Raw genomic sequence first — 24,455 nt, 5'->3', positions numbered from 1 at the left:
AACAGCATGCAGAAGTATTCCCATTAACCCAACACACCAGATTTTCAACAGTTGAAAAGCAAGCATAGCACATGCATATATAGAACAATAGTGAATATTACAACAGCATGCAGGTTGAATTGATGGCAACAGGCCACCAATATTGTGGTATTGTAACAGGGCACATGCATAGAAATAAATGCAAATATTTATAACCCAATAAGACATATGTCCCAACAAATGTTTTGAGATTAAACATACCGATTGAGGTGTGGAATTGCATGTTTTATGCACATACAGTAGGGTGGAAAAGGACAGCTCAACTAACAACTTATATATCCTTCTAATTTTCACTACATTCCTATTAACTGCAGTTATATCTCCCTTACATGTATTATTACACTACCCAATGTCCTTATATTGTGCAATTGGATTTTGCTAGATCATTATATACATGAGCTGTATCTTACATACAAACTGTCCAAGATGCAGATGTTACTGCTACATATTTTGAGAGTTGCTCACACACACTACTGCTAAGATGGTACACTGACAGCTTTACTTTCATATAATTATCTAGATATGTTCAGGTGAAAGTATCAGTTATATGTTAACAGCTCCCTACATTTCTGGCAGCACACTGACATTTCTGGGGAACACAATACCAAGCTACTCATGTGTCAGATAAACCTGTACATGCTGGACATGAACCAACAGTTGAGGGCTGTACTGGCACTCCCTTCATCCACGTTATATGAGCCTACCCAAGTGTGTGTTAACACTGCTTAATACAACAGTACTATTTGTAAAATGCAACAGTACAACAACATATCAAAGAAAATAACACAGACGCACTCCAGGAATTATACATTTATTAAAGGATTATTACACCTTTATTTATTGGGTTAAAACACTTTTTGAAGGCTCTCTCTCATTTATTTTATATAACAGTACATGCAGAATAATTACTAACCTGCCTGATGATGCAGCCTTTGCAACCTATCTTCATGGGCTTGCTGATTCATAGCCCAGACACCTGCAGCTGTGAAGTAAATGCAGTGATATTGAGACATACCTATCCATAGTATAGACAAGCATAGCAATTCTTAACTACTTACTACAATGGCTACTTACTCAGTACTGGGGCATTAGGCATCACATGGGACTCCTGGATCCACTGGTCCAGTTGATCCTCCTTACATCGCTTCAGGTCAGAATAATGGTATCTGACCTGCTCACCAGTCTGAGAAATGCCAGTGGCACTGGTGAGATCACGAGCAAGACTGTTCCAGGCCTCCATTTTATATTGGGTTCCCTGGTACAGGCCCCACAGGAGTCTTTCCTCATGATTGTGGACAAGGAGCCAAACCATTACTTTGGACTCCTCAAAGCCCCAGCATTGCACTCGAAATCGAGTGCCTTCTCCAACACCGGCCATGCTGACTGCAGAAGGGAGCTACAACCAGTTATGGCAAGTATTCCTGCCTGTGGAGCTTAAATATGCATCATTTCCTGCACTTATTTGCAATTGGCCAGTTTTGAAAAAACTCAGCTGTAGGCACACCTGCTTAGCTGATGTTGGCAATGTTTAATATTTCTTTGATAGATATGTGTCTGTTGAAAGTGCATAGTTACGAAATTCTGTCATGGCTTAGTGGTTATGTACTGTGACTATAGTGCACAGTATCCTGAGTTCGAGCCCTGTCACTGCTTTTTATTTTCCTGCTGAGCAGACCTGACTGGTTAAGGTACAGTAAAGCAGGTGTGAGCATGTTTAACCGACTTTGCTCAACTTTGCTTGACTTTGCCCAACATTGCTCAACATTGCTTGACATTGCCCAACGTTGTGCTGGTTAGCACGGTGCGCAGCTACGCACAAATATGTTGCGGTTGTGCTGGTTAGCGCGGTGTGCAGCTACATGCAATTGTATTTAAATATGCTCAATAATGGTAAAATGTGCTTAGCAGTGCTTTATATTGCTTAAAATAGGGTGTTCATGCCTCAGAATGCATAACCATTTCACCTTCATATATATATAATTCATGCACTACTACATTTAACATTTCAATGCTTTTTACAAAACTTATACATAAAAAAATGTCAGGAAATGTTTTTATATACAGATTTCCCACAGAAAATGGAACGTGCAGTAGTGGGACTCGAACGGGAAATGCCTCCTCTTTGTACGAAGACTCTAACCACTACGCTATCGGTATTTTGCTTAATTTGCATATATTTTTCTTATTATCCACTTCTGGTGTCTAAGCTGCTAACTGTAGCTAAGCAATGGGCAAACCCGGACAAACTCACGCAACTACGGGTAACTATATCGGAAGAATAAAAAATTTAAAATCTTTTTATTTTTAATTTTGTAAGTTGTTTAACATATGGAGGAGTGTAGTGTTACATTGTACAAATGTGAGCGGACTCGCTCATGTAACTCAAAATTGCAGCGTTTCTTCATTGCAGGGGTGTGGATTTTTGGACTGCTCGGCAGTCTGACACGCCCCCTACACTCATTCACGCTCCGTTTAATCGGTCGAGGCAGTGCGCTCTCATTAATATGCATGGCTTGCTGCTGTCATACTCTTAGACTGGTGCTTCTGTGTAAAACTAATCTAGTCTTACATGGAAGATTAAAATCCTGGGGATTGTGTAAATTTGGAGTGGATGTTAAATTTTTTGGTTTGCATTATGTAGGATGGCATGCAACGTAGTCTATAAATCTTGAAATCCTGGTTATACGTGGGCTTCTGTGTGGAGTTTATATGTTCTCCCTCTCTTCATGTGGATTTATTTTAGGGTGTTTAGATTTCTCACACTCTGTAAAGACATGCTGGTAAGTCGATTGACTGTGCTAAATTACCTTTTTGCAAGTATGTAAGTTTGTATGTTTAAGTCTGCCCCTTGCAATTAATTAACAATCTTTCAGCTTAGTGTTTCTTCAACTGCAGGAGGAACTCAGCTATTTCAGAGTAACTCTTATTTCCAGTGTGAAGGTTGTTATATTTGTTTTGAAATGCCATGGCTTAGAAAATCTTATTGTACTCTATAGGTTCCTAATGGTCAGAACACCATCATTGGGTCTTCTAGTGTGGATCTATAAGCAAACTATGATTTGTGAAATATTTTAGCACTCATTTTGAGAAAGTGATACCATGTATGCCTTCCTGTGATCTTAGCTTCCCTGGAAAAGTTGACTTAGCACTGAGTTTGCCAATCAACATGTGACTCAAATACATAACTTTGTGCATAGTATATACTGCTGATACTGCTTTTTTCCTACTGCAATGCTCCTCTCTGGACAGCTTCAGTATTCAGTGTCTCATCCAAGAAAACACAGAAATCACAAGTTGTGTTGCTTAACCAGTTTCAGCAGTATTTATTATGCATACATAACACTACATATTTGAGTCTCGTGCATGCATGCTTATTACTATTCTGTTACTTCACTTGCACTGACTATTCTCACATATTTACAGTGGTCCTGAATATTGATAATACAACTTAATAATCCTCAACTCGTATATAAATTGTCTTCTATAAATCTACAAATTGATAAATAACACAGGTGTTCAAATGAAATTAAAAAGTTCAGACAATACAGCAGTGGCTAACTTCTGTAACATAAAAACATGTATTGTAGCAAACTAAATAATCTTACCTTGTTTTAGGATAGGTTGGTTTGACAATTCTAACGTGTCCATATCTTGTAGAGACAACTCTTTATCTCCACTGTGAATGTTATTATATTTGGCTTGAAATGCCATGGCTTAGAAAGTCTGTCAGTACTCTGTAGGTTCCAGATGGTCAGGACACTGATCACTGGGTCTTCTTGTGTGTATCTGTATAATTTATGACATATTTTAGCACTCATTTTGAGGAAGTGATACCACATATGTCTTGTAACTTAGCACCTCTAAAAAAGTTGACTCAGCATTGAGTCTGACAATGAACATATTTTAATTTTATTGCAAAATGCCATTGAAGTCAATAACTTCTGAAGGGAAGCAGATACATTGTATCACTTTTGTGTGTGAGTAAGAACATGTGATCTGTGAACACTCAGTAGTTAATTACCATTGGCATACATTTTAGTCAAGGAAGGCATCTTGTTTCATTTAATAACAATGCCTTGATTAATAAATGCCACAAATTTAGTCAAGAAAACATAAAGGTCAGAAAAAGCAACAATAAAAATGAAAAGAAAAAAACATAATAGCAATCTGACCTTTTTTCTTTATTTTTTTATATGCAAATAAATATGGTTTCCTTCTCCTTATAGAGTAAACATCTGATGCAGCCTACTTTCATAGCATTTTATTGTCTCAGCAAGTATTATTCCAAAATCATACCTACATTGGAAAAGCATAAAAATAGTTCACTTCACACATTTTTTTCAGATTGTCCACTGGTTTTAAAAAGAAAGTTAGTTTGCAGTGCACTATCATCTATGATAGCAAATATTGCCTTCTGAACTGTATATTTTACATACTTGATTTCATTCACAGCATTGATGCTTAAAAATATTTTGGAAATTTTGTTCTAATGTCCTCAGAAATCACACATTACAAATTATGATGTACATTAGGCATTCTGGAAACATACAACCATGAAAGACGAAGCAAAATTTGATCAAAGACTGTTGAAAAATGTTTCTCCCAAAAATTGTTTTCATAAAACATAAATTAGTTTTATAAATGCATTTGCAATGAATTTAAAGTATGACTGGTAAGTTAATGCACTGCTTCTTATCACCCTTAAATGTATTATGAAATCAATGCAATATCTGAAATATCTCACCCTTTCTTTGAATATCCAAATGTATATAACAGTAAATAGTATTTTATTTTTTTCTTTGTATTTAATTATGAGCACCATCTTTTGCTTCAATATATGTTGTCACAGTATCTTTTGCAATATTATGTATTTCTTTGCTATATACATGCCTGTGTGTATTTCTAAAGAATATTCAACACTGTATATATCTATGCAAGCTATATACTTACTCTCTTTCTAAGTGATGCTTATGTAAGCTATTGTAAAACGTTTTCACTTACGTATGTACACTTAGCTACATTTTGTATTCTTTCTGATATCGTGTAACTGCTGTTTATGTATATGTCTTTTGGCTTTTCCCAGTTAGGGGTCGCCACAGCGGAACTCCGGTCCACTTATGATTGGCAGTGGATTTTTACAGTGCCAAGTTGCCAGCCCCACACCCAGCCTTTAAAGAAGGCACACCCATTCACACACACACCTACCTACATGTCTTTAAATGTCACTCAACCACGGGGAGGACATGCAGACTCCACACAGAAGGCACTCCAGCCAAGAATTGAACGGCAGACCCTCTTGCTGTGAGGTGACAATGCTGACCACTTCACCACTGCAGCCACTGCATTTTATGTATGTGTAAAAACTGGTATTAGATTTTTAGTTTTCTCCCCAGGCCTCTGCTGACAAAAGGTTTTATCCCGGCTGGACTTCTGTCTTGAATATTGTACAGCCAAAGCTATTTCCTTTATTAAACTGTATATATGTAATATATTCAACAGGCAGTGGTGCAGACTCTTCTCCTTACAATAATTGCATCTAAAGAACTTCCAAAAATGGTAAGGAAAGGTGTACACACTGCTTGTTTGTGTGTAGTACCTTTTTAATGCTGCAGAATACCAGCGAACAAGGGGCAGCACTCTCAAGGTTAGGGCCATGCTTTTCTTGTGTTTATTACAGGCAGAGGTTAAATTCATGTCTGCATCACATATTAAGATCTCTACTTTTCTGGCTTTACAGGATTTCTCTGTAGGAAGATGTTCAGGTTTCATCCATAAGCACTACAAAATGATTCTTCTTACTGTGTCACAGCATCTAAAACCAGTTCCAGGCAACAGCTCCCTCCGTTATGAAAAGCCAGCTTCCCTGGTTTGGAAGTGTTATAGCCCTCTTTCTCATACATCCCAATTCAGATGATAATATTAAGTAAGCTAACCAGCTTATATAGGCATGCAGCTATGTGGACTACACCATGTATTTTTAAATAAATTACCTTTGTTTACATCATGCCAGATATCACATTGTTGAGAAATACTTGTAGGTTCATAGGTAAGTACTAGGGTAGCTGACCATATGGGCCATTTTAAGCCTAGCCAATTTCCCTTTTTGTGCTCAAAATAATCTCATTTGGTTATAGATTGGCCTTGCCCATCCCATGAGCAATAATTATATATTACCCCTAATAAGAATAAATGCACAGCTGCATTAATTGAGTGTTTCTGTTTTGAATTTCTGCACTTTTTTTTTTTTTTTCAATAATAATTCTTTATTTTATTTTTTCCAAACAACTAATACAGTACTACCACCTACTTACAATATGTACATGAATGCTTCCAATAGTTACATAGAATCATTATACATACCTATACACTTCTAAAAAAAAAAAAAAAAAAAAAAAAAAAAAATAATGAAGAAAAAAGAACTAGTAACCATATAAGACTTATCTCAATAAAATTCAACAGTTATTCAGTTTTTCCCAGAGAATAGTGGAATGGAACTTTAAGCTAATACAATGTTAAAGATTTGTTCCCATATTTTTGTATTGTTTACATTTTTCTTATGATCACTAATTAGAAATTGATGTGCTAGAATATGTTTGGTGGCTACTATCTTGAAATTTTGCCATGATGTCTGTAAAGGGTTCAACCAATTGGAAGCTATATATAACTTCATCAACAAAAAATATTGACTAGTATAATTCTTTGGGTTCTTTCCAAGTTGGGTGGTGGAATATGCAAAATCGTAAATTCCCAGGAGAGTGTGGAATGTTGATATCCCATTTTTTGTAGTTGAAGTTTCAAGGAATTCCAGAGTTTGAAAATACATTTACAACTCCAAAACATATGTAGGAGGTCGGCTGTTTGATCTATACAATAAGGGCATTTTGGTGAGTTCTTTGAGTTAAATTTGTGTAGAGTGAGACGTGTATAATATGCGTTATTAAATATCATCAATTGGGTAAATAATAGCTTCTGAAGGGACACAGATTTTATGGTTAAGTGAATTGCTTTTAGTATTTTACTTTCTTCAATTGTCAACAATTTCTCTCTCCAGTATTTGGAAATTAATATTTGATTATTATATTTTATTTCTTTAATCAAACCATATGCTGCAGTTATATATTTACATTCCTGTGTAAGGGTTTGCCATAAGTTCAGACACATGTTTAAATCTTCTTCTTTAATTATGTCATTCCCTTTACTAAGGTAACTTATTGATAGGTCTTTTAATTGTCTTATTATAATTAGATACGATTTGGGGAGATTCAACTCTTCTAAAATATTGTGAATCGGGATACCTAAAAAAGGATATAAATCAAGTAGGGTTAAATTAATTATAAGTGGGAATTTCTTAAGGTCTATCAGCTGGTTACCAATTTTCAGATTTGGATTTTTGTGAAATGGTTGAAGAATCATCATACTTTGCAAAAGATTTAATGAGTTAAAAAGATTTTGTACTGAAACTATATATGTTTTGATATGTTCCAACACGAAGTACACTTTAAGAGTATTTTTGTTTAAAAAAGGTAATGCCTTGCAGTTAATATCCAATTCCTTGACATGTTTATGATTAAGAACCAGCCATTTGGGAACCCATTTCGAGTTACAACCATCAAAGTTAATTATTCTTAAAAGTCTATTGGTGTTTATTATTAAATAATATGTTTCGAAATTAGGTAGATCCAACCCTCCCCTATTTTTTGGAGTGATCAATTTATCATAAGATATCCTAACTTTTCTAGGTTCCCATAGAAATCTAGCTAGTTCTGTATGAAGCTGTTTGAAGAATTTTTTGGAGATTTGAACTTGTGACGCTCTAAAAATATATAGTAATCTAGGAAGTATATTCATTTTAATAATTGAAGTCTTCGCCATTATTGGTAATTTCAGATTATCCCATCTTTTCACGTCAGATACTATCTGCTCCCAAATAACCTTAACATTATTGAGATAAAAATCTCTGTTGTCTGTTGAGAAAACCACTCCTAAGTATTTTATTTTTTCTTCTGATTTTACCTGCCCTACTAATGGTAATAGTGAAAAAGGTGTAGGTGTCTTTAATGGAAATATCTTAGTTTTTTTTAAATTTAATTTATAATTGGAAATTTTCGCAAATTTTTCTACTGCCTTTAATATTTTATTAGTATCCGAAACAGGTGTTGTGCAATAAATACTCAAATCATCTGCAAAAGCAGCCATTGTGATCTTCGTACCATAGATCCTTGGAGCATTATGATAGATATTTTGTTTAATGTGCAAAAATAGAGGTTCCAAATACAAATTGAATAACAAGGGAGATAAAGGACAGCCTTGACGGGTACCATTTTAATTTGAATTCTATTTGAAAGATTCCTGTTAATGACTAGATTTGTATAAGGATTGGTATATAATTTTTTTAAAGTTGAAGTGAATTCTTGCGGTATGTTAAAACATGTTAAAATGTCAAATAAATATTCTAAGTTCACTCTGTCAAATGCTTTTTGTGCATCAATTATAAGTGCGTAAAGATTATGGTTTTTATGGGTGGCATGAGAAATCATTGTATGCAGTGTTAATGTATTATCTATAGTTTGTCTGCTATTTATAAAACCGGCTTGTTCATCAGACATTATAGGGTTAATTACCATTTTCAACCTGTTAGCCAAAATCAATGTCATAATTTTCATATCTATGTTTAAAAGTGAGATGGGTCTATAATTATCCGGGTTTTGTCGATCAGTATTTTCTTTCGGTATGAGAATAGTTTTCAATGCATTAAAGTGTGGGTCAGTAATTTTATTGTTAATAATATAGTTAAAGACCACTGACAGTATTTTCCCCAGAATATCACTAAAAGTTTTATAAAATTCTGTAGTCAAACCATCCGGTCCCGGAGCTTTGCATGGCTTCAATTTCTTGATAACATCAGTTATTTCCTCTGAAGAAATAGGTTTAATTAGGTTCATATGAAGCTCATCATTAATCTTTGGAAATATAATTTTCTGAAGAAAATCATTATTATTCTTATTTGGATTTACATCCTGTTGTTCACCATATAGTTCTGAAAATATTAGTTCAAAAACCTTTATGATATCTTCCGTATTGGTGTATGTTTTATTGTTGAAGTATATTTCAGGGATTTGGGAAGGTGACTTCGATTGATTGATAATACGTGCTAGTGCTTTTGACGGGGTCTGTATGTGATTAGCGTATTTTACCAGCATTTTCTGTTCATGGAATGATAATTTACTGTTTTGTAATAAAAAAAGTTTCTTCTGACAATTTAATAATTCCATTTTGGTTTGTTTACTATAATTTCTAATTAATTCCTGATCTAATAATTTAATTTTTGATTCCAAGTCATGCATATCTTTCACTTGTAATTTCTTGTAGAAAGTAGCTTTTTGGATAAACATTCCTCTAATTTGCGCTTTGATAGTTGCCCATTCTATGTCTGACGGATGTCGGTGTTCTAAAAGATTATTTAATAATTGATTAAAAAACTCCTGAGCTTCTTTTAATACATCCTCTTTATGCAATAGATATGAATTTAATGTCCAATTATAACCCCTAACATGCAATTTATGACAAGTATCTTTCTTAAAGGTTAATGTGATCCTGGAGTGATCCGACAAATAACGAGCTTGTATGTATATATAGGGATCAAAACACATTAGTGTATCTGATATTAAAAAGAAATCGATCCTGGACCACATTTTATGACAGCTCGAATAAAATGTGAAGTTATTTGGATTCATTTGGTCCTTATTATATTTAAATGGATCATAAAGTTTAAAATCTGCTTTAAGTTCCTGCAGTGGAATTTCTGCACTTTTTGACATTTTTTACAGTCTTTAGTTAGAAATGCCTTGGTTCCACTTTAGTGAGAGTAGATGAAACTCAAGTTATTTTCTGTCCCAGGATTTTATAGGGAAAGAAGAGTGTACTGTTTTTGAATGGCCACAGGGCCTTGTTTGTGCTTTTTTTAAATTGAATGTTTTCTACTATTTAATCACCAAAGTTGCACAATTTTTGGATCATAACCCAAGAGCAAGCTATGACTTACATTGCCATAGCCACTATTTTGGCACTTGTTTTTCGCATTGTTTTTGTCACAGCTGCATTAACTGAGTGTTTCTTTGTTGAATATCTGAACTTTTGACTTTTTTACAGTATTAGTTAGAACTGCTGCTCTCTGCATAGTGGCACCTAGCAGTGATCTGTATAGTCTCCAATATCTCCCAGCATAATTTCTGTGCAGACGTATATCTCTCCCAGTGTAAGTTTCCCTTAAAATACCCTTATTGTCCAGACAGATTTTTTAACTACTAGAGCATCTAGTTTGCACATAGCTGACCATTCTCATTAAGTTCCTTGTCTTGTTGACCTATTCAATATTTAAATTTCCCTCACTTCTCCCTAGTAGGTTAGTAGCCATGGGTATGCACTTCCTTACTCTCTCTGTGACCAGTCTGGTTGAGATGGCTATTCAGAGGCATTGTAGCAACTGCTTCATGTACACTGACAACACATTATTCTTAATAAAGCAAATAATGTATGTGATAGGTGTAAATACACTAACATTGGAAGCAGAACTGTATCAATCAAACAAAACAATTCCTTTTTTAGGTTGTCAGTGACACTTGCACCACACCAATGGCACAGGGTTAAGACCCTATAAATACAACTACTTATGCTGAGGCACTTACAGATAGCCTTATTGAAACTCTAAGACCTAGTGCACAGCACAGTCAAAAGGGTCCTCAGCCATCATGTAAACACTCAAACACCACGCACAGCTACACATTGTAAAACTGTATCCAGTGACTCTACTGCTAAGGCCTTAAAAAAACCAGTGCACAGCCAAATTTCCTGGTCATTGGTGTTTCTACAGAGATAAACACTGCTGTCCCCCCTCACCAGACTGAGTAAGGAGAGGGTTGTGATTAGCTGGTTTTCTGGTGCTAGGATCAGTCAAGTCACACAGGCACTCAGGTCATTGAACCGCAGGTACCAATTTAACCCCATTGTCATAGTCCATGTGGGTATTAATGACCTGAGATGTACCTCCCTTGACTATATGAAGTGAGACATAATCAAGTTCACAGATTATGCATCTCAGGCAATTATGAGTCTAGCACTAGGCAATATACTACCTTCTTCAAGGACAGTGCCACATTACCAACAGAAAATTATTGATTTTAATAACTGGCTTAATTTATGGTGTTAGTTCAAGGGGGTACAATATTTGATGGCCTGGGAGAGCATGGTTGACAGATAACACTGCCTTGCCAGGGATGGTCTGCACTTATCCCCTCTAGGCATTCAGATATTGGCAAAGACCTTTTCCACCCCCATAGTGCCTTTTTTAGGCAATGCCAAACTGATAAGCCCCCCAACCTAACTGTACTTATGAAAGAATATCTGACTGTGGTACAGCTCATTGCTAGAAATCTTAAGAAGAAACTCCACTCCCTGCAAGCCTTCCTCTCTCTGGAGAGTGTAGACATCTAGGTAGTAATGGAGACATGGTTTTAAGTTGTGGATAGTACCCTAGATGTGCAAGATTATAATGCCTTTCACACCTTTAGACCAGCTATTGCACAGCATAGAACTAAAGGTGGAGGAGTCTCAGTCAATATTAAAAACAACCTCAAATCCAGACTAGTTAGTGAATGACCCACTGTAACTCATGCATGTGCCACTCACCATAAACAGAGTCTTGGACTAAATCCTTGTACCCTATAGGTCCCCCTCCTTGTCCCAGGAAACCCATTCTACCTATCTCAATGTACTACACTCCTTCACCATTCAACCCAATGTGATATTCATGGGGGATCTTAACTACCCCTCTATCAATTGGGAATCCTATACCACTTCTAATGCACAAGCCTAAAAATTCCTAAACTTTGTTAGTGCCAACATCCTGGAATAGTTGATCCATTCCCCTACCAGGAATTCAAACATCATTGATCTTGTACTCAGGAACACGAGAGCCAATGTTCCTTACTCAATATAATGTTCTGCTTGTCAGATCTGAGCATAAAGCAGTATTGTTTGAAATAAAAATTAAATCAGGGGATCCAGCAAAACCAAAAATCTTTATGAACTATTCCAAGGCTAACCTCTAAGTGACACTTGGCTAAATTCCAAGCACCCCCAAACACAATAAACACCATAGCACAAGATAAGCTATTTACAAAATCTCTGTACGGACATATTGATAGTTGTATAGAGCAAGCTGTACCCACTCATAATAAGAATAAGACAATATCAAAACATAAAGCCACCCTGGTGGAATCACAATATCAGTTGGTTATACAAAAAAAGAAAAAAAAATCTTGCCCAAGCATAAGATGAACAAAGCCATATATACTGAAATCCCTCTGACCAATCTAAACAGGCAGCTGATAGGGCTAATTAATACTTCAAAGGCTATATTTGAAGAAAAAATAGCTTCTAAGGTAACGGACAACCACAAAGCTTTCTACAGCTATGTCCGTAACCTCAGGGGATATACACAACAATGCTCAGAACTTATTGCAAATGGCATCACCTACAGTGAACTGAAGGCCATTGTCAACCTTTTGACTGACAGGGTCAGCTTAAACTACTCCTCCTACTCCCCCCATAGTCCAAAGGAAATACTGCATACCAAAACCTAGTAAAAAATGGAGGAAACCAGTGTAGAAAATGAGAACCATCAAATAAAATATAAACACGAAGTTCCACCTGCAAGATGCCGACACCAACTCCAGAAAACAAGGCATGAAATGCTGGTATAGGGACCACCACTAATACAAGTGTATTAAAGCTCACAAATTCCTGTTTAGCTTTTCTTCCACAGCACTAAGCAGAATAAAAGTACAACAGCAGTTTATTAGTTTTCAATTAAACAATTAATTAATGATAAATTCTTAAACAAATCCCCTGATAAAACAAGTCTATATTTAATAAAGAGTTTTTAAAAAATAAAGTAAAATGTCAATATGTAAAAAAACTTAAATAATAAAATTATTTAGTGTACAAGTATTAATAAGATAAGATAAATATATACAAAACATTTTTAAACCAACATAGAAGAAAGTATATTTATATATATGTATATATATATATATATATATATATATATATATATATATATATTTATATATATATATATATATATATATATATATATATATATATATATATATATGGGTCTACTTTGTTTCGTTGAATCTCATTTCATTGGATTTCATTTCATCGCGACTACTTCGCTGAAAACTCAAATTACTGAAAACTCATTTCACTGAAGCTCATTTCACTGAACTGTAGTTAATATATATAGCACTGTGTAGAGTATTGTAAGGCAAGTAAAAGGTTATTTTCCCCACTGTAGTGCAATCCTGGAGTTAATATATATAGTTGGGGGGGGGGGTGGGAGGAGTACATATTGTCTTCTGGAGAGACTTAGACATTAGTGTAGTAACTATGCATGTCTATGACTATGCCCCCCACCCCCTAACTTTATATTCTCATTCCAGTGTCACACTGCAGTGGGGCAGGGGCTATATTCTATTTTCGACCATATATATATATATATATATATATATATATATATATATATATATATATATATATACACACACACACACACACACACACACACACACACACACACACACACACACACACTATAAAATTCATAAATATTCAAACACACAGTCACATTTGTATGTATTAACAGAGAATTTCTTACACTATAATTTATTGGCTCTTTGTTTCAGTTGAAAGAGTTTCATTGATTCCTGGAAAATGAGTTGCATCTGCATCTAACCTTATTTGTCAAGTTAGTTCTCTCGGATCCCTATTAGAGCCACAAAAGTTTGAAAAATCGAACAGCTAAAAAGCCAAATATTCATTTACTTGAAATCAGTTGTGTGAGGAGATGCACTGTCCACTCCCTCAGCTAATTATATATACCAACTCAGTGATCACACTACAGTGAGGAAAGGGTAAATTTTTCAGTCTTCACTGTACTGATCTCGGGTAGCGGAATATTCGGCTTTTTAGCCGTTCGATTTTTTAAACTTTCGTGGTTCTAATAGGGACCCATTCTCTCACCTCTAAGTAGTCTTTCCATGGATCACCCCTTGGGTTAGGGAGTATTTTCACCAGAATGTTGAATAAAAATTGCTTAAACCTGGGACATGTTGTTGAATGTCTGTAAGGGCATTAGTTTGATTACATTTTAAAATGTCATAATTGTGCTCATATAATCATTTTTTAACTGCCACAATGTTTTCCAGCGTAAAAGGCTAGACAAAAAGAGCAGATGGCAAGATAAATTAATCTTTTTGGCATACAGTTTTTGTCTTGTGCATACACCACAATTTTATACTGTTGTTTATTAGGATTTGTTGACTCTCAAGAATATACCTGCACTGAGCACAACTGCCACATTTTCTTGTTCCCAAGGGGAACAAGAAAATTCAGTAAATTATACCCCAGTATTTACTAATCTTCCATGTAAGACTAGATTAGTCTTACACGGAAGCGCCAGTCTAAAAGTATGATGGCAGCGCGCCATGCTTATTAATGAGGGCGCTCTGTCTCAACTCTAAAGCTTACACAGAACGTGGATGTGTGTAGAGGGTATGTCGGACTGCAAGCAGTCCAAAAATCCACACCCCTGCAATGAAGAAATGCTGCAATTTCAAGTTACATGAGCGAGTCCGCTCACATGTGCACAATGTAACACTACACTCCCCCATATGTTAAACAACTGACAAAATTAAAAATAGAAAGATTTTTTTAATTTTTTTTATTTCATCCGATATAGCTGCCCATATTTGCATGTGTTTGTGCGGGTTTCCCCATTGCTTAGCTTCAGTTAGCAGCTTAGACACCAGAAGAGGATAATAAGAAAAATATATGCAAATTAAGCAAAATAGTGATAGCATAGTGGTTACAGCCTTCGCACAAAGAAGAGGCATTCCTAGTTCGAGTCCCACTACTGCACGTTCCTTTTTCTGTTGCAAATCTGTATACAAAAATATTTCCTGACATTTTTTTTGTATAAGTTTTGTAAAAAGCATTGCAATATTAAATGTAGTAGTGAACGAATTATATATATATATATGAAGGTGAAATGGTTATGTATTCTGAGGATGAGTACCCTATTTTAAGCAATATAAAGTACTGCTAAGCACATTTTACCTGTATTGAGCATATTTAAATCCAATTGCTCGTAGCTGCGCACAGCGTTAACCAGCGCAATGTCTTTGTGAGTAGCTGCACACCACGCTAACTAGTGCAACCACAATGGATTTGCATGTAGCTGCGCACTGCGCTAACCAGCGCAACGTTGGACAACATCAAGCAATGTTGAGCAACATCGAGCAACGTCGAGCAACGTTGGGCAAAGTCGGGCAAAGCTGAGCAAAGTCGGTTAAACATGGCCACACCTCCTTTACTGTACCTTAACCAGTCAGGTCTGCCCAGTAGGAAAACAAAAAGCAGTGACAGGGCTCGGACTTAAGATATTGTGCACTATAGTCACAGTACTTAACCACTAAGCCATGACAGCATTTCATAAACATGCACTTTCAACAGACACATATCTATCAAAGGAATTTTAAACATTGCCAACATCAGCTAAGCAGGTGTGCCTACAGCTGAGTTTTTCCAAAAGTGGCCATTCACAAATCAGTGTGGGAAATGAGGCATATTTAAGGCCCACAGGTGGGAATACTTGCTATAACTGGTTGTAGCTTCCTTCTGCAGTCAGCATGGCCGGTGTTGGAAAAGGCACTCGATTTAAAGCGCAATACTGGTGCATTGAGGAGTCCAAAGTAATGGTTTGGCTCCTTGTCCACAATCATGAGGAAAGACTCCTGCGGGGCCACTACCAGGGTACCCAATATAAAACAGAGGCCTGGAACAGTCTTGTCCATCATCTCACGAGTGCCACTGGTGTTCCTCAGACTGGTGAACAGGTCAGGCACTATTATTCTGACTTGAAGCAACATAGGGAGGATCAACTGGACCAGTGGATCCAGGAATCCCGTGCGATGCGTAATGCCCCAGTACTGAGTATGTAGCCATTGTATTAAGTAGTTAAGAATTGCTATGCTTGTGTATACTATGGATAGGTATGTCTCAATATCACTGCATTTACTTCACAGCTGCAGGTGTCTGGGCTATGAACCAGCAAGCCCATGAAGATAGGCTGCAAAGGCTGCTTCATCAGGCAGGTTAGTAATTATTCTGCATGTACTGTTATATAAAATAAATGAGAGAGCCTTCAAAAAGTTTTTAACCCAAGAAATAAAGATGTAATAATCCTTTAATAAATGTATAATTCCTGGAGTGCGTCTGTGTCATTTTCTTTGATATGTTGTTGTACTGTTGCATTCTACAAATAGTAGTGTTATATTAAGCAGTATCAACCCACACTTGGGTAGGCCCATATAACGTGGATGAAGGGAGTGCCAGTAGCTTTTAAGCATATTTACAGCCCTCAACTGTTGGTTCATGCTCAGCATGTACAGGTTAATCTGGCACATGAGTAGCTTGGTATTGTGTTTCCCAGAAATGTCAGTGTGCTGCCAGAAATGTAGGGAGCTGTTAACATATAACTGATACTTTCACCCGAACATATCTAGATAATTATATGAAAGTAGAGCTGTCGGTGTACCATCTTAGCAGTAGTGTGTGTGAGCAACTCTCAAAATATGTAGCAGTAACATCTGCATCTTGGACAGTTTGTATGTAAGATACAGCTCATATATATAATGATCTAGCAAAATCCAATTGCACAGTATAAGGACATTCGGTAGTGTAATAATACATGTAAGGGACATATAATTGCAGTTAAAAGAAATGTAGTGAAAACTAGAAGGATATATAAGTTGTTAATTTAGCTATCTTTCTCCACCCTACTCTATGTGCATAAAAATGCAATTCCACACCTCAATTGGTATGTCTAATCTCAAAACATTTGTTGGGACATATGTCCTATTGGTTTATAAATATTTGCATTTATTTCTATGCATGTTCCCTATTAAAATGCCACAATATTGGTGGCCTGTTGCCATCAATTAAACCTGCATACTGTTGTAATGTCCACTATTGTTCTATATATGCATGTGTTATGCTTCCTTTTCAACTGTTGAAAATCTGGTGTGTTGGGTTAATGGGAATACTTCTGCATGCTGTTATAACTAATTGGGAATGCTGTTGACTGTTACTAACCCATATCTTTATTAAACTCTCCAAAACATAGTTCGTATGGGATGGCTGGTCCCAGCGGGCCCACCTGTCCCACCTCAGCTGGCCATGGTACCTGGTACCAGCAGATCTGGTGCCTAGTCTGGGACCTCCTCCTCCATTGGCCCTGTGCCACCTTCAGGTGGAAGCTCTGCAGGGGATGGGGCTCACCCCCCCGTGCAAGCGTGGGCAGAGGAGGGTCACCTATCACCCTTCGAATGGTCAGGGCTGTGGTGCATAGAGAGATTGAACGTTCTGTTGCAGAACCTCTATGCCAGCTTGAGGCATGAGTGGCACAACTCCCAGGTCAGCCTGCCCCTCCTACACAGCCCCCAGCACAGCCTCCCTCTGGGCCGTGAAGGTGCAGTGGTGACTGCCCATGGTTGGGGACCTCAGTCCCACTGTTTCCATCTGGGGGCTCATGGGCTTGCGATTTCCAAACATCCTTCCCCGTCAAAGGTGTTTCCCCCACCACATGTGTCATATACCACCTCTGTATGCGTCTTTTTTGTCTTGTCTGTTTACCTCCCCAACTTACCTCCCCAAATATACCTACTTCCCATACCCCACATTCCACTCTCACCTGAAAAAAAAAGGGCAATCTGCTCCCAAAAAAAAAATACGCCCCATACATAGCTGCCCATTTTGCACACATGTCCACTGGACACACATCTACCTCCAGATTTATTGCATATGCACAGCTGTTGAAGAAATGGGCAGCTATGGACCTTCTCTACACCTGTCCTGCACATCCCAAGCTATTTTCCATACTGTCTTTCCCTCTTTGTGCTCCTTTTTCACCACTTTGCTATCTCCCCATTTTTCTTTTCTTTCAAAGAAATGAGCGCGGGGGTTAGCGGGAGTGAGCACTATTAAGCAGTAGTTAGCAGGTTTGCGCAAGTTTGCACTTGTTTTTGCTTGGCTAAGCAATGCGCAGCAAAGCGCATACCCACGCAAACCTGCTTAAAAGTGCCTTAGTCACTCTGTATGTGAGGGCCCTTGTTCTGCTCAGGAGCAAAATAAAACACCTCTGTAAGTCTCGAACGCCGGACCTTGCACACACTACACAACATGAAGTACCACTAAGCCACAGTAGATATACATCAAGTTGGTGCTTAAATAAATATATCATGCATCAGAATGAGTGAATGTAAAGGAAAAATAGGAATACCATACCACACAACTTGTTCTGTGGATGTTGACCAACACTTGTTGTGGGATTGCATTACATGACTGTGATAAGAGAAGCAGACATTCTAGTAGGGAATGATGTTACACCATCACTTTACAACCGCACACAGTATCACAGCAGGACAAACAATGGCATATCTGTTTAGGGCAGAGGCTATACCTCTCAACTGTCCCTAATTTTCAGGGATGTCCCTGATTTTGAAACAAATTTTAGCTCTGTCCCACAGAATCTCTCCGAAAACTACTGACTTTGGCCAGAAAGGTGGTGAATCACACTTAATAAATAATGACGATAATTAAGAATTAGACACTTCTTTTACTTCAGAAAAGATGTATTAATTCATATGCTCTGATTCTCTCAATGTCTCAACTTAATGGCACTAATATTTTAAAGGTGTCCCTGATTGTCCCTGACTTTTTCTTGACTTTTCCTTGAGTCTGTTCAAATATGTACTGAGTGGTTGAGAGGTCTGGCAGAGGCAGAAACACAGAGGCATATCAGCCTTTCTGCTGTTACACACTTTGCAAATAGCTTTGGAAGGAGTTTTGGAAGCATACCCTTATGTAAGAATTCAACACTGAAATACAAATGGATATAGCCATGTACTGGTAGCAACCAACTGTAAGAATGCCATTGCTCTATTGCTGAAAAGACCTGTGTAGTGCACAGACAAAAAATAACAGGCTATTCTCTGGCTATCATGTGGATAGGTCTATAGTTGGGAGTTACACAGACAGATTACTTGCCTTGATAAACTAACATGTACATAGCAACCCTGTAAGTCCAGCAAGATAAAATCCACACAATAATACTTATGCTCTCTGTACTTCTACAACCCTACCCAAATGTAGAATATACCTATGTGTGCAGGGTCTACCAAGGATGTAGGTAAGCATACTCACAGTACTGAAATGTGTCCAGTTTTTCTGAGCAGCTTGTGCTAATGTCAACACTAAAAAAGCACAAACTGTTTAGAACTGAGTACATGAATATTCACAGTATAGCAGTTCAGAAACAATTCTAGTGCTAAAGGGATACATCTCAATAACTAGCTTTGTATGGCAGTTAATTGTAACAGTTGAAAAGAAAGTACATCTTTCCATGTATCTTGGGGTAGCATTTTGAGGGGTGAGTACATTTCTACACTGACAAGTGGGTACTGGAAGCAGAAACATTAGGTCTGAGTACAAAATGTAAATCTCTGGCTACACCCCTGAATTTTGATATAAGAACTATACCAACCTTCTGTCTTAAACAATGATGTCCACAGCAAACAAGGATGATTTCCATCTTGGAAAGTTGAAAGGGCCACTCCTACATGAGTCAGCAATTTATAGTACTGGGTTGCTATGACAGTGATTACTGCAATTACTACACATTAGGTTGCATGCAATTAGCAAATGGTGGCCACTAATTGGTGCAGAGGTCATCACATGCGCATGTGCAAATTCCTACAAAAGCAGAATTGTAACAGTTGAAAAGAAAGCACATTTTCCATGTATCTTGGGGTAGCATTTTGAGGGGTGAGTATATTTCTACACTGACAAGTGGGTACTGGAAGCAGCAACATTAGGTCTGAGTACAAAATGTAAATCTCTGGCTACACCCTGGCTTTTGATATAAGAACTATACCAACCTTCTGTCTTAAACAATGATGTCCACAGCAAACAAGGATGATCTCCATCTTGGAAAGCTGAAAGGGCCACACCTACATGAGTCAGCAATTTATAGTACTGGGTTGCTATGACAGTGATTACTGCAATTACTACACAGCAGGCTGCATGCAATTAGCAAATGGTGGCCACTAATTGGTGCAGAGGCCATCACATGCTCATGTGCAAATTCCTGCAAAAGCAGGCTGCAATCTCTGCCAGCAAACTCAATCACTCTATTGCAGAGACTGAGAGAGAGAGAGACAGAGAGAGAAACAGAGAAAAGGAAAAATAAATATTACCAAATCATACAAAGGAAAGGTATGTGACACATATGTATTTACTGGCATGTAGTAGATGTTATTGAAGAATAGCCTACATAATGTGAACCATTCATATGTGGCAGTAGTACTTCTTTATGCACAGATGTTCTGCTTAACTACTGCTATGGACAATACTGTTTGTACCTGTGGGCAGTTGGACATACCTGTGAAATGTGTAGCTCAGCATTATATGTCAAAGATCTGATCCATGTTATTTGTGTTCTGTACAGTAGTGTGGCCAATGTCTGTTGGGGGGATTAGCGCTGACATTATATAAACATCGGTGTGACAGAACAACACATGCATGATAGTCATATTAAAGTGTAGCTTAGCACTGGCAACTGCTGTAGCAGTGTAGTATGCTTATCTAGCATCTGTTGCCATATATACCCCCCCAATGTTAGTGTGTGTTCATATGTGACACCTGTTTGTGTTGCAGCAAGGCCCAACAGTTCAGCTGTGAGGTCCAGGGACATAGAACAGTGTGGACCTTGTGTGTGTATGCCACACACATATGGAGAAATATATATGTGTCATATATATTCACATCTATATATGTGCATAGAGCAGGGGACATATTGCAACTGTTTGTGAATGGGGGAGATACATATGTTGGTGAAGGTTAGTATGCCATATTTGTATGTAGGATTTAGTGTGTGACAAACAAGACAGCATACAGTGCTGGTATATGACATGTGGTGATTAAACACTGTGGGTGGTTTATTCAGTTTGCAATGTTGAAGCCAATAAGGCCTGCTAAAGCTACCTGGGCTGTGAACACCTTCAATGCATTTATACCAAGACTGTGCGATTTCATTACATTACTGTACACCTTACATCCTTTGTATAATTGATATTCTCACTATAAAAGGTGAAATGTATATGTGCCTACATATATATGTATAAGTAGACCAATGGATGTGTATACGTATGTGTATATATATTTATATATATATATATATATATATATATATATATATATATATATATATATATAAATAGTTATATATACTCATACACACCTACATCTACTTTTTGCAATAGATTCTCTGTACTGTTGACTGACTGTGATGGTCAATATGTTTGTGAATACGTCAAAGATATGTATCTGTGGGATAGCTTAGTGGGAAACTGTTTATGTCATGGTATTATGGGTCCTTGCTTTGATCCTAGCAAAAGCTGTGGATTCTGTTGTTAGGTAGAACAAGTGCTATTGCATACGTGATTAAGTCCCTTGGTTTTAACTAGGGTGTGTCATTGGAGGCTAAAGCACTACATCTATGATTATTGATTGGTACAGATGTTGAATGCAAATCCTGTGTGTACTGTAGTACTACTTGAAGTTTTGGGCCTGTACAGCAAAGTATGGTGTATGTCCACATTGCTTGCATCCACTGTTTTGTGTGGTCCCTGTATTCATCACAGATTACATTTCTCAAGATTAAGGTTGTGTAAGTACTGACACACAGTACTGTATAGTACACAATGAAAGCTTATCTGGGTTGTCATACCTTTGTGTCCTGTAATTATGTCCGATGTGTGTGTGGGTATGTCTGTAACATGTCCTTTGACATATGTGTGGTAAAACATATAACTGCGTATCTAGCAACATTCATAGTGTACTACAGCAGTAGGCGACCTATATTCCCAATTGTGCACATATTTTGGCCACGGGTTTGCCATTAACAAGTTGTATGGTATAATAGTAATACATTTACTGGACCTTACACTGATTATGATGGATGATATATTTCTTTACACATCAGCTTGATGTATATCTGCTGTGGCTATGTGGTGCATCATTTCCATACAATGTGCCAGGTACTCTTGTATAGTCTTATATAGTGATTTTATTTTGTTGCTGTGCAGAACATGGTTCATTAGATAGAGAGTGAGCAAGGCACTTTCAAGCAGTTGTGGGGTAAGCAGTGATCAGTGGCAGTTACAGTGTTTCACTCTCTGTTAGCTTATAGGTTGCTATATATGGCAGTTCAGTGATATCTGTACTCTATAATGTTAAATGTGCTATATGACTTGCTCAGACATATTTTTGTATTTATGTCTTCCAGGGATCATGGCCCATCGCAGGAACCCCAGTTACAGTAGTGCTGAAGATGATATTATTACCAGCAGTATGATTCAGCACTACCGTCTCATGTTCTCACGAACCAGCCAGGACCAGCAGGAGCGTACTGCAATGTGGCAAGATGTGTTCCACAGGGTCAATGAGGTAGGCCTGCATAACCGGACATATGAGCAGGTACGCCACCACTGCAGTGATTTTCTCAGACATGTCCGTCAGCGTGTTGCTGATGTGCGTAGAGAACAGCTTGTAACAGGAGGTGGTGTTAATACTCATCCCCCCCTCACCAGAGTGGAGGAGCTGCTCCTGAGCCTGGTGGCACCTACCCAACAATAATAGCAGCAGACATACACCATGATGGAGGTTAGAGCCACCCAGCAAGCACACATGGAGCATGCAGGTAACATGGCATAGTTGTAGACTACTGTTATCTGTATTGGTAGATCATGTACATGTGAGATGTGGAGTGTGTCATTCAAAGATGTGGAGCCTGTTGTTCTGCAATACTGATCATTTGGAACATAATGTGTAGCCCTGTGAATGTAAACTGTTGTTGTACTGTAATATTGCAAACACACAGTAGCAATGCCACAGTTGTGGCCACTGACAAACTGTCTCATCTCTATGAAGGTACTTCTGGGGTGACATCAAGGCAGCGGACAGATGCTGGTGAGTGTGTTCTACATTTATTATTGCAAATAAAAAGTGCATCTCATAGTTAAGGTGTAGGCCATGTTACACATGTAACAAACCTACCCATAATGCATGCTGTGCATGTTTTGTGTAAGAGCATGCACATCTGACTAATGTGATTAGCTGCTTCAAACACATGCAATACCCAGACCATCTCAAACAAATGTGGCTAGACTGTAGTGACCATTGGATAGGCACAGTTGATACTCAACATGCATATAACATACACATCTATGTCATACACAGAGCATTTTAACATGCCACACATAAAGGATTCCCAAACCCTCTGTAAATACACACACTCCAGAATCCAAAATCTCATCCACACATTACACATAATATACCTGAGGGGTAGAGGCCTATCATGGGGCATTTAAACAATCTGCAGGGGAATGCTCCTTATTGGCCTCCTTACAAACTCACGTAACAACTGGTTGTGAAATGGTGAATTTAGCCAAGGTAGTACAGTTCTGGCACAGCAAGATTAGTGCTGGTTTGGGAAACATTTGTAGCCTTGAGTGATCACCTGATGCTTCATGATGATGGCCTATTGTACTATACCCCATCCAGTTATTGTAACCACAGTACTACACATAGCTTTCATTGCTATACACCTTAGTGTTGTGTGTGTGCACACATATGCACCTCTAAACAGTATGCATACCAATCACCATTTGCAAAACTGACACATATATGTCTTGTGATGCTATTGAGTGGCTAGGTCACATGACACACATTGGGTATGTGTAGTGTTTAAATATGCAGTTGTGTTTTAGCATGCCATGTCATGGATGAGACTGGCATGTCCGCAATATGATCTACACTCACCATAAGTACCGTACATTGGGTATGTGGCCGAATGGCATTCCATCAATTATCCATGCCCACTGATGATGTTGTGTGAATACTCATCATGCATGTGCTAAAATGTGTCCACAATTATTTGCTAAAGACACAGAGGCTGTAATCAGCATTGGATACCTATCTGACACACAGATACACATCCAGCAATGGTATGTACACCTGTGAGTTATGGTGCACATTACATTACAAGGTTATGAATATTGGCACAGCAATGTTGTGTCCATGTATGCATTGTGTTCCAGGGGGAGGGCCATCACCTAATAACAAAACACATGCATCAAAGCCATGTATACTGTTAGTAACAAGGACTGACAACACTTGCACTGCATGCTGTTGAGCAACACATGTCCTGCATGCTGACATGTGTGATATGACTGTTT

General features: G+C 37.7%; 1 protein-coding gene across 1 annotated transcript in view; it reads right to left on the bottom strand.

The window, feature by feature from the left end:
* Positions 1-24,455, bottom strand: part of LOC122808676 (asialoglycoprotein receptor 1-like) — a 453,754-nt gene that overhangs the window by 332,763 nt on the left and 96,536 nt on the right. Inside the window, exon 2 of the mRNA XM_044079654.1 lies at positions 3,645-3,825. Within this exon, the coding sequence (XP_043935589.1) occupies positions 3,645-3,750 (106 nt within the window). The 5' untranslated portion in view covers positions 3,751-3,825. The remainder of the gene's footprint in view (positions 1-3,644; positions 3,826-24,455) is intronic.

Source organism: Protopterus annectens, chromosome 8.part0, assembly GCF_019279795.1.
Source record: "Protopterus annectens isolate FY-2018-M chromosome 8.part0, PAN1.0, whole genome shotgun sequence".
Classification (NCBI taxonomy): Eukaryota; Metazoa; Chordata; order Ceratodontiformes; family Protopteridae; genus Protopterus; species Protopterus annectens.
The sequence above is the reverse complement of the archived record's forward strand: the minus strand, read 5'-3'. Positions and strand labels throughout refer to the sequence as shown.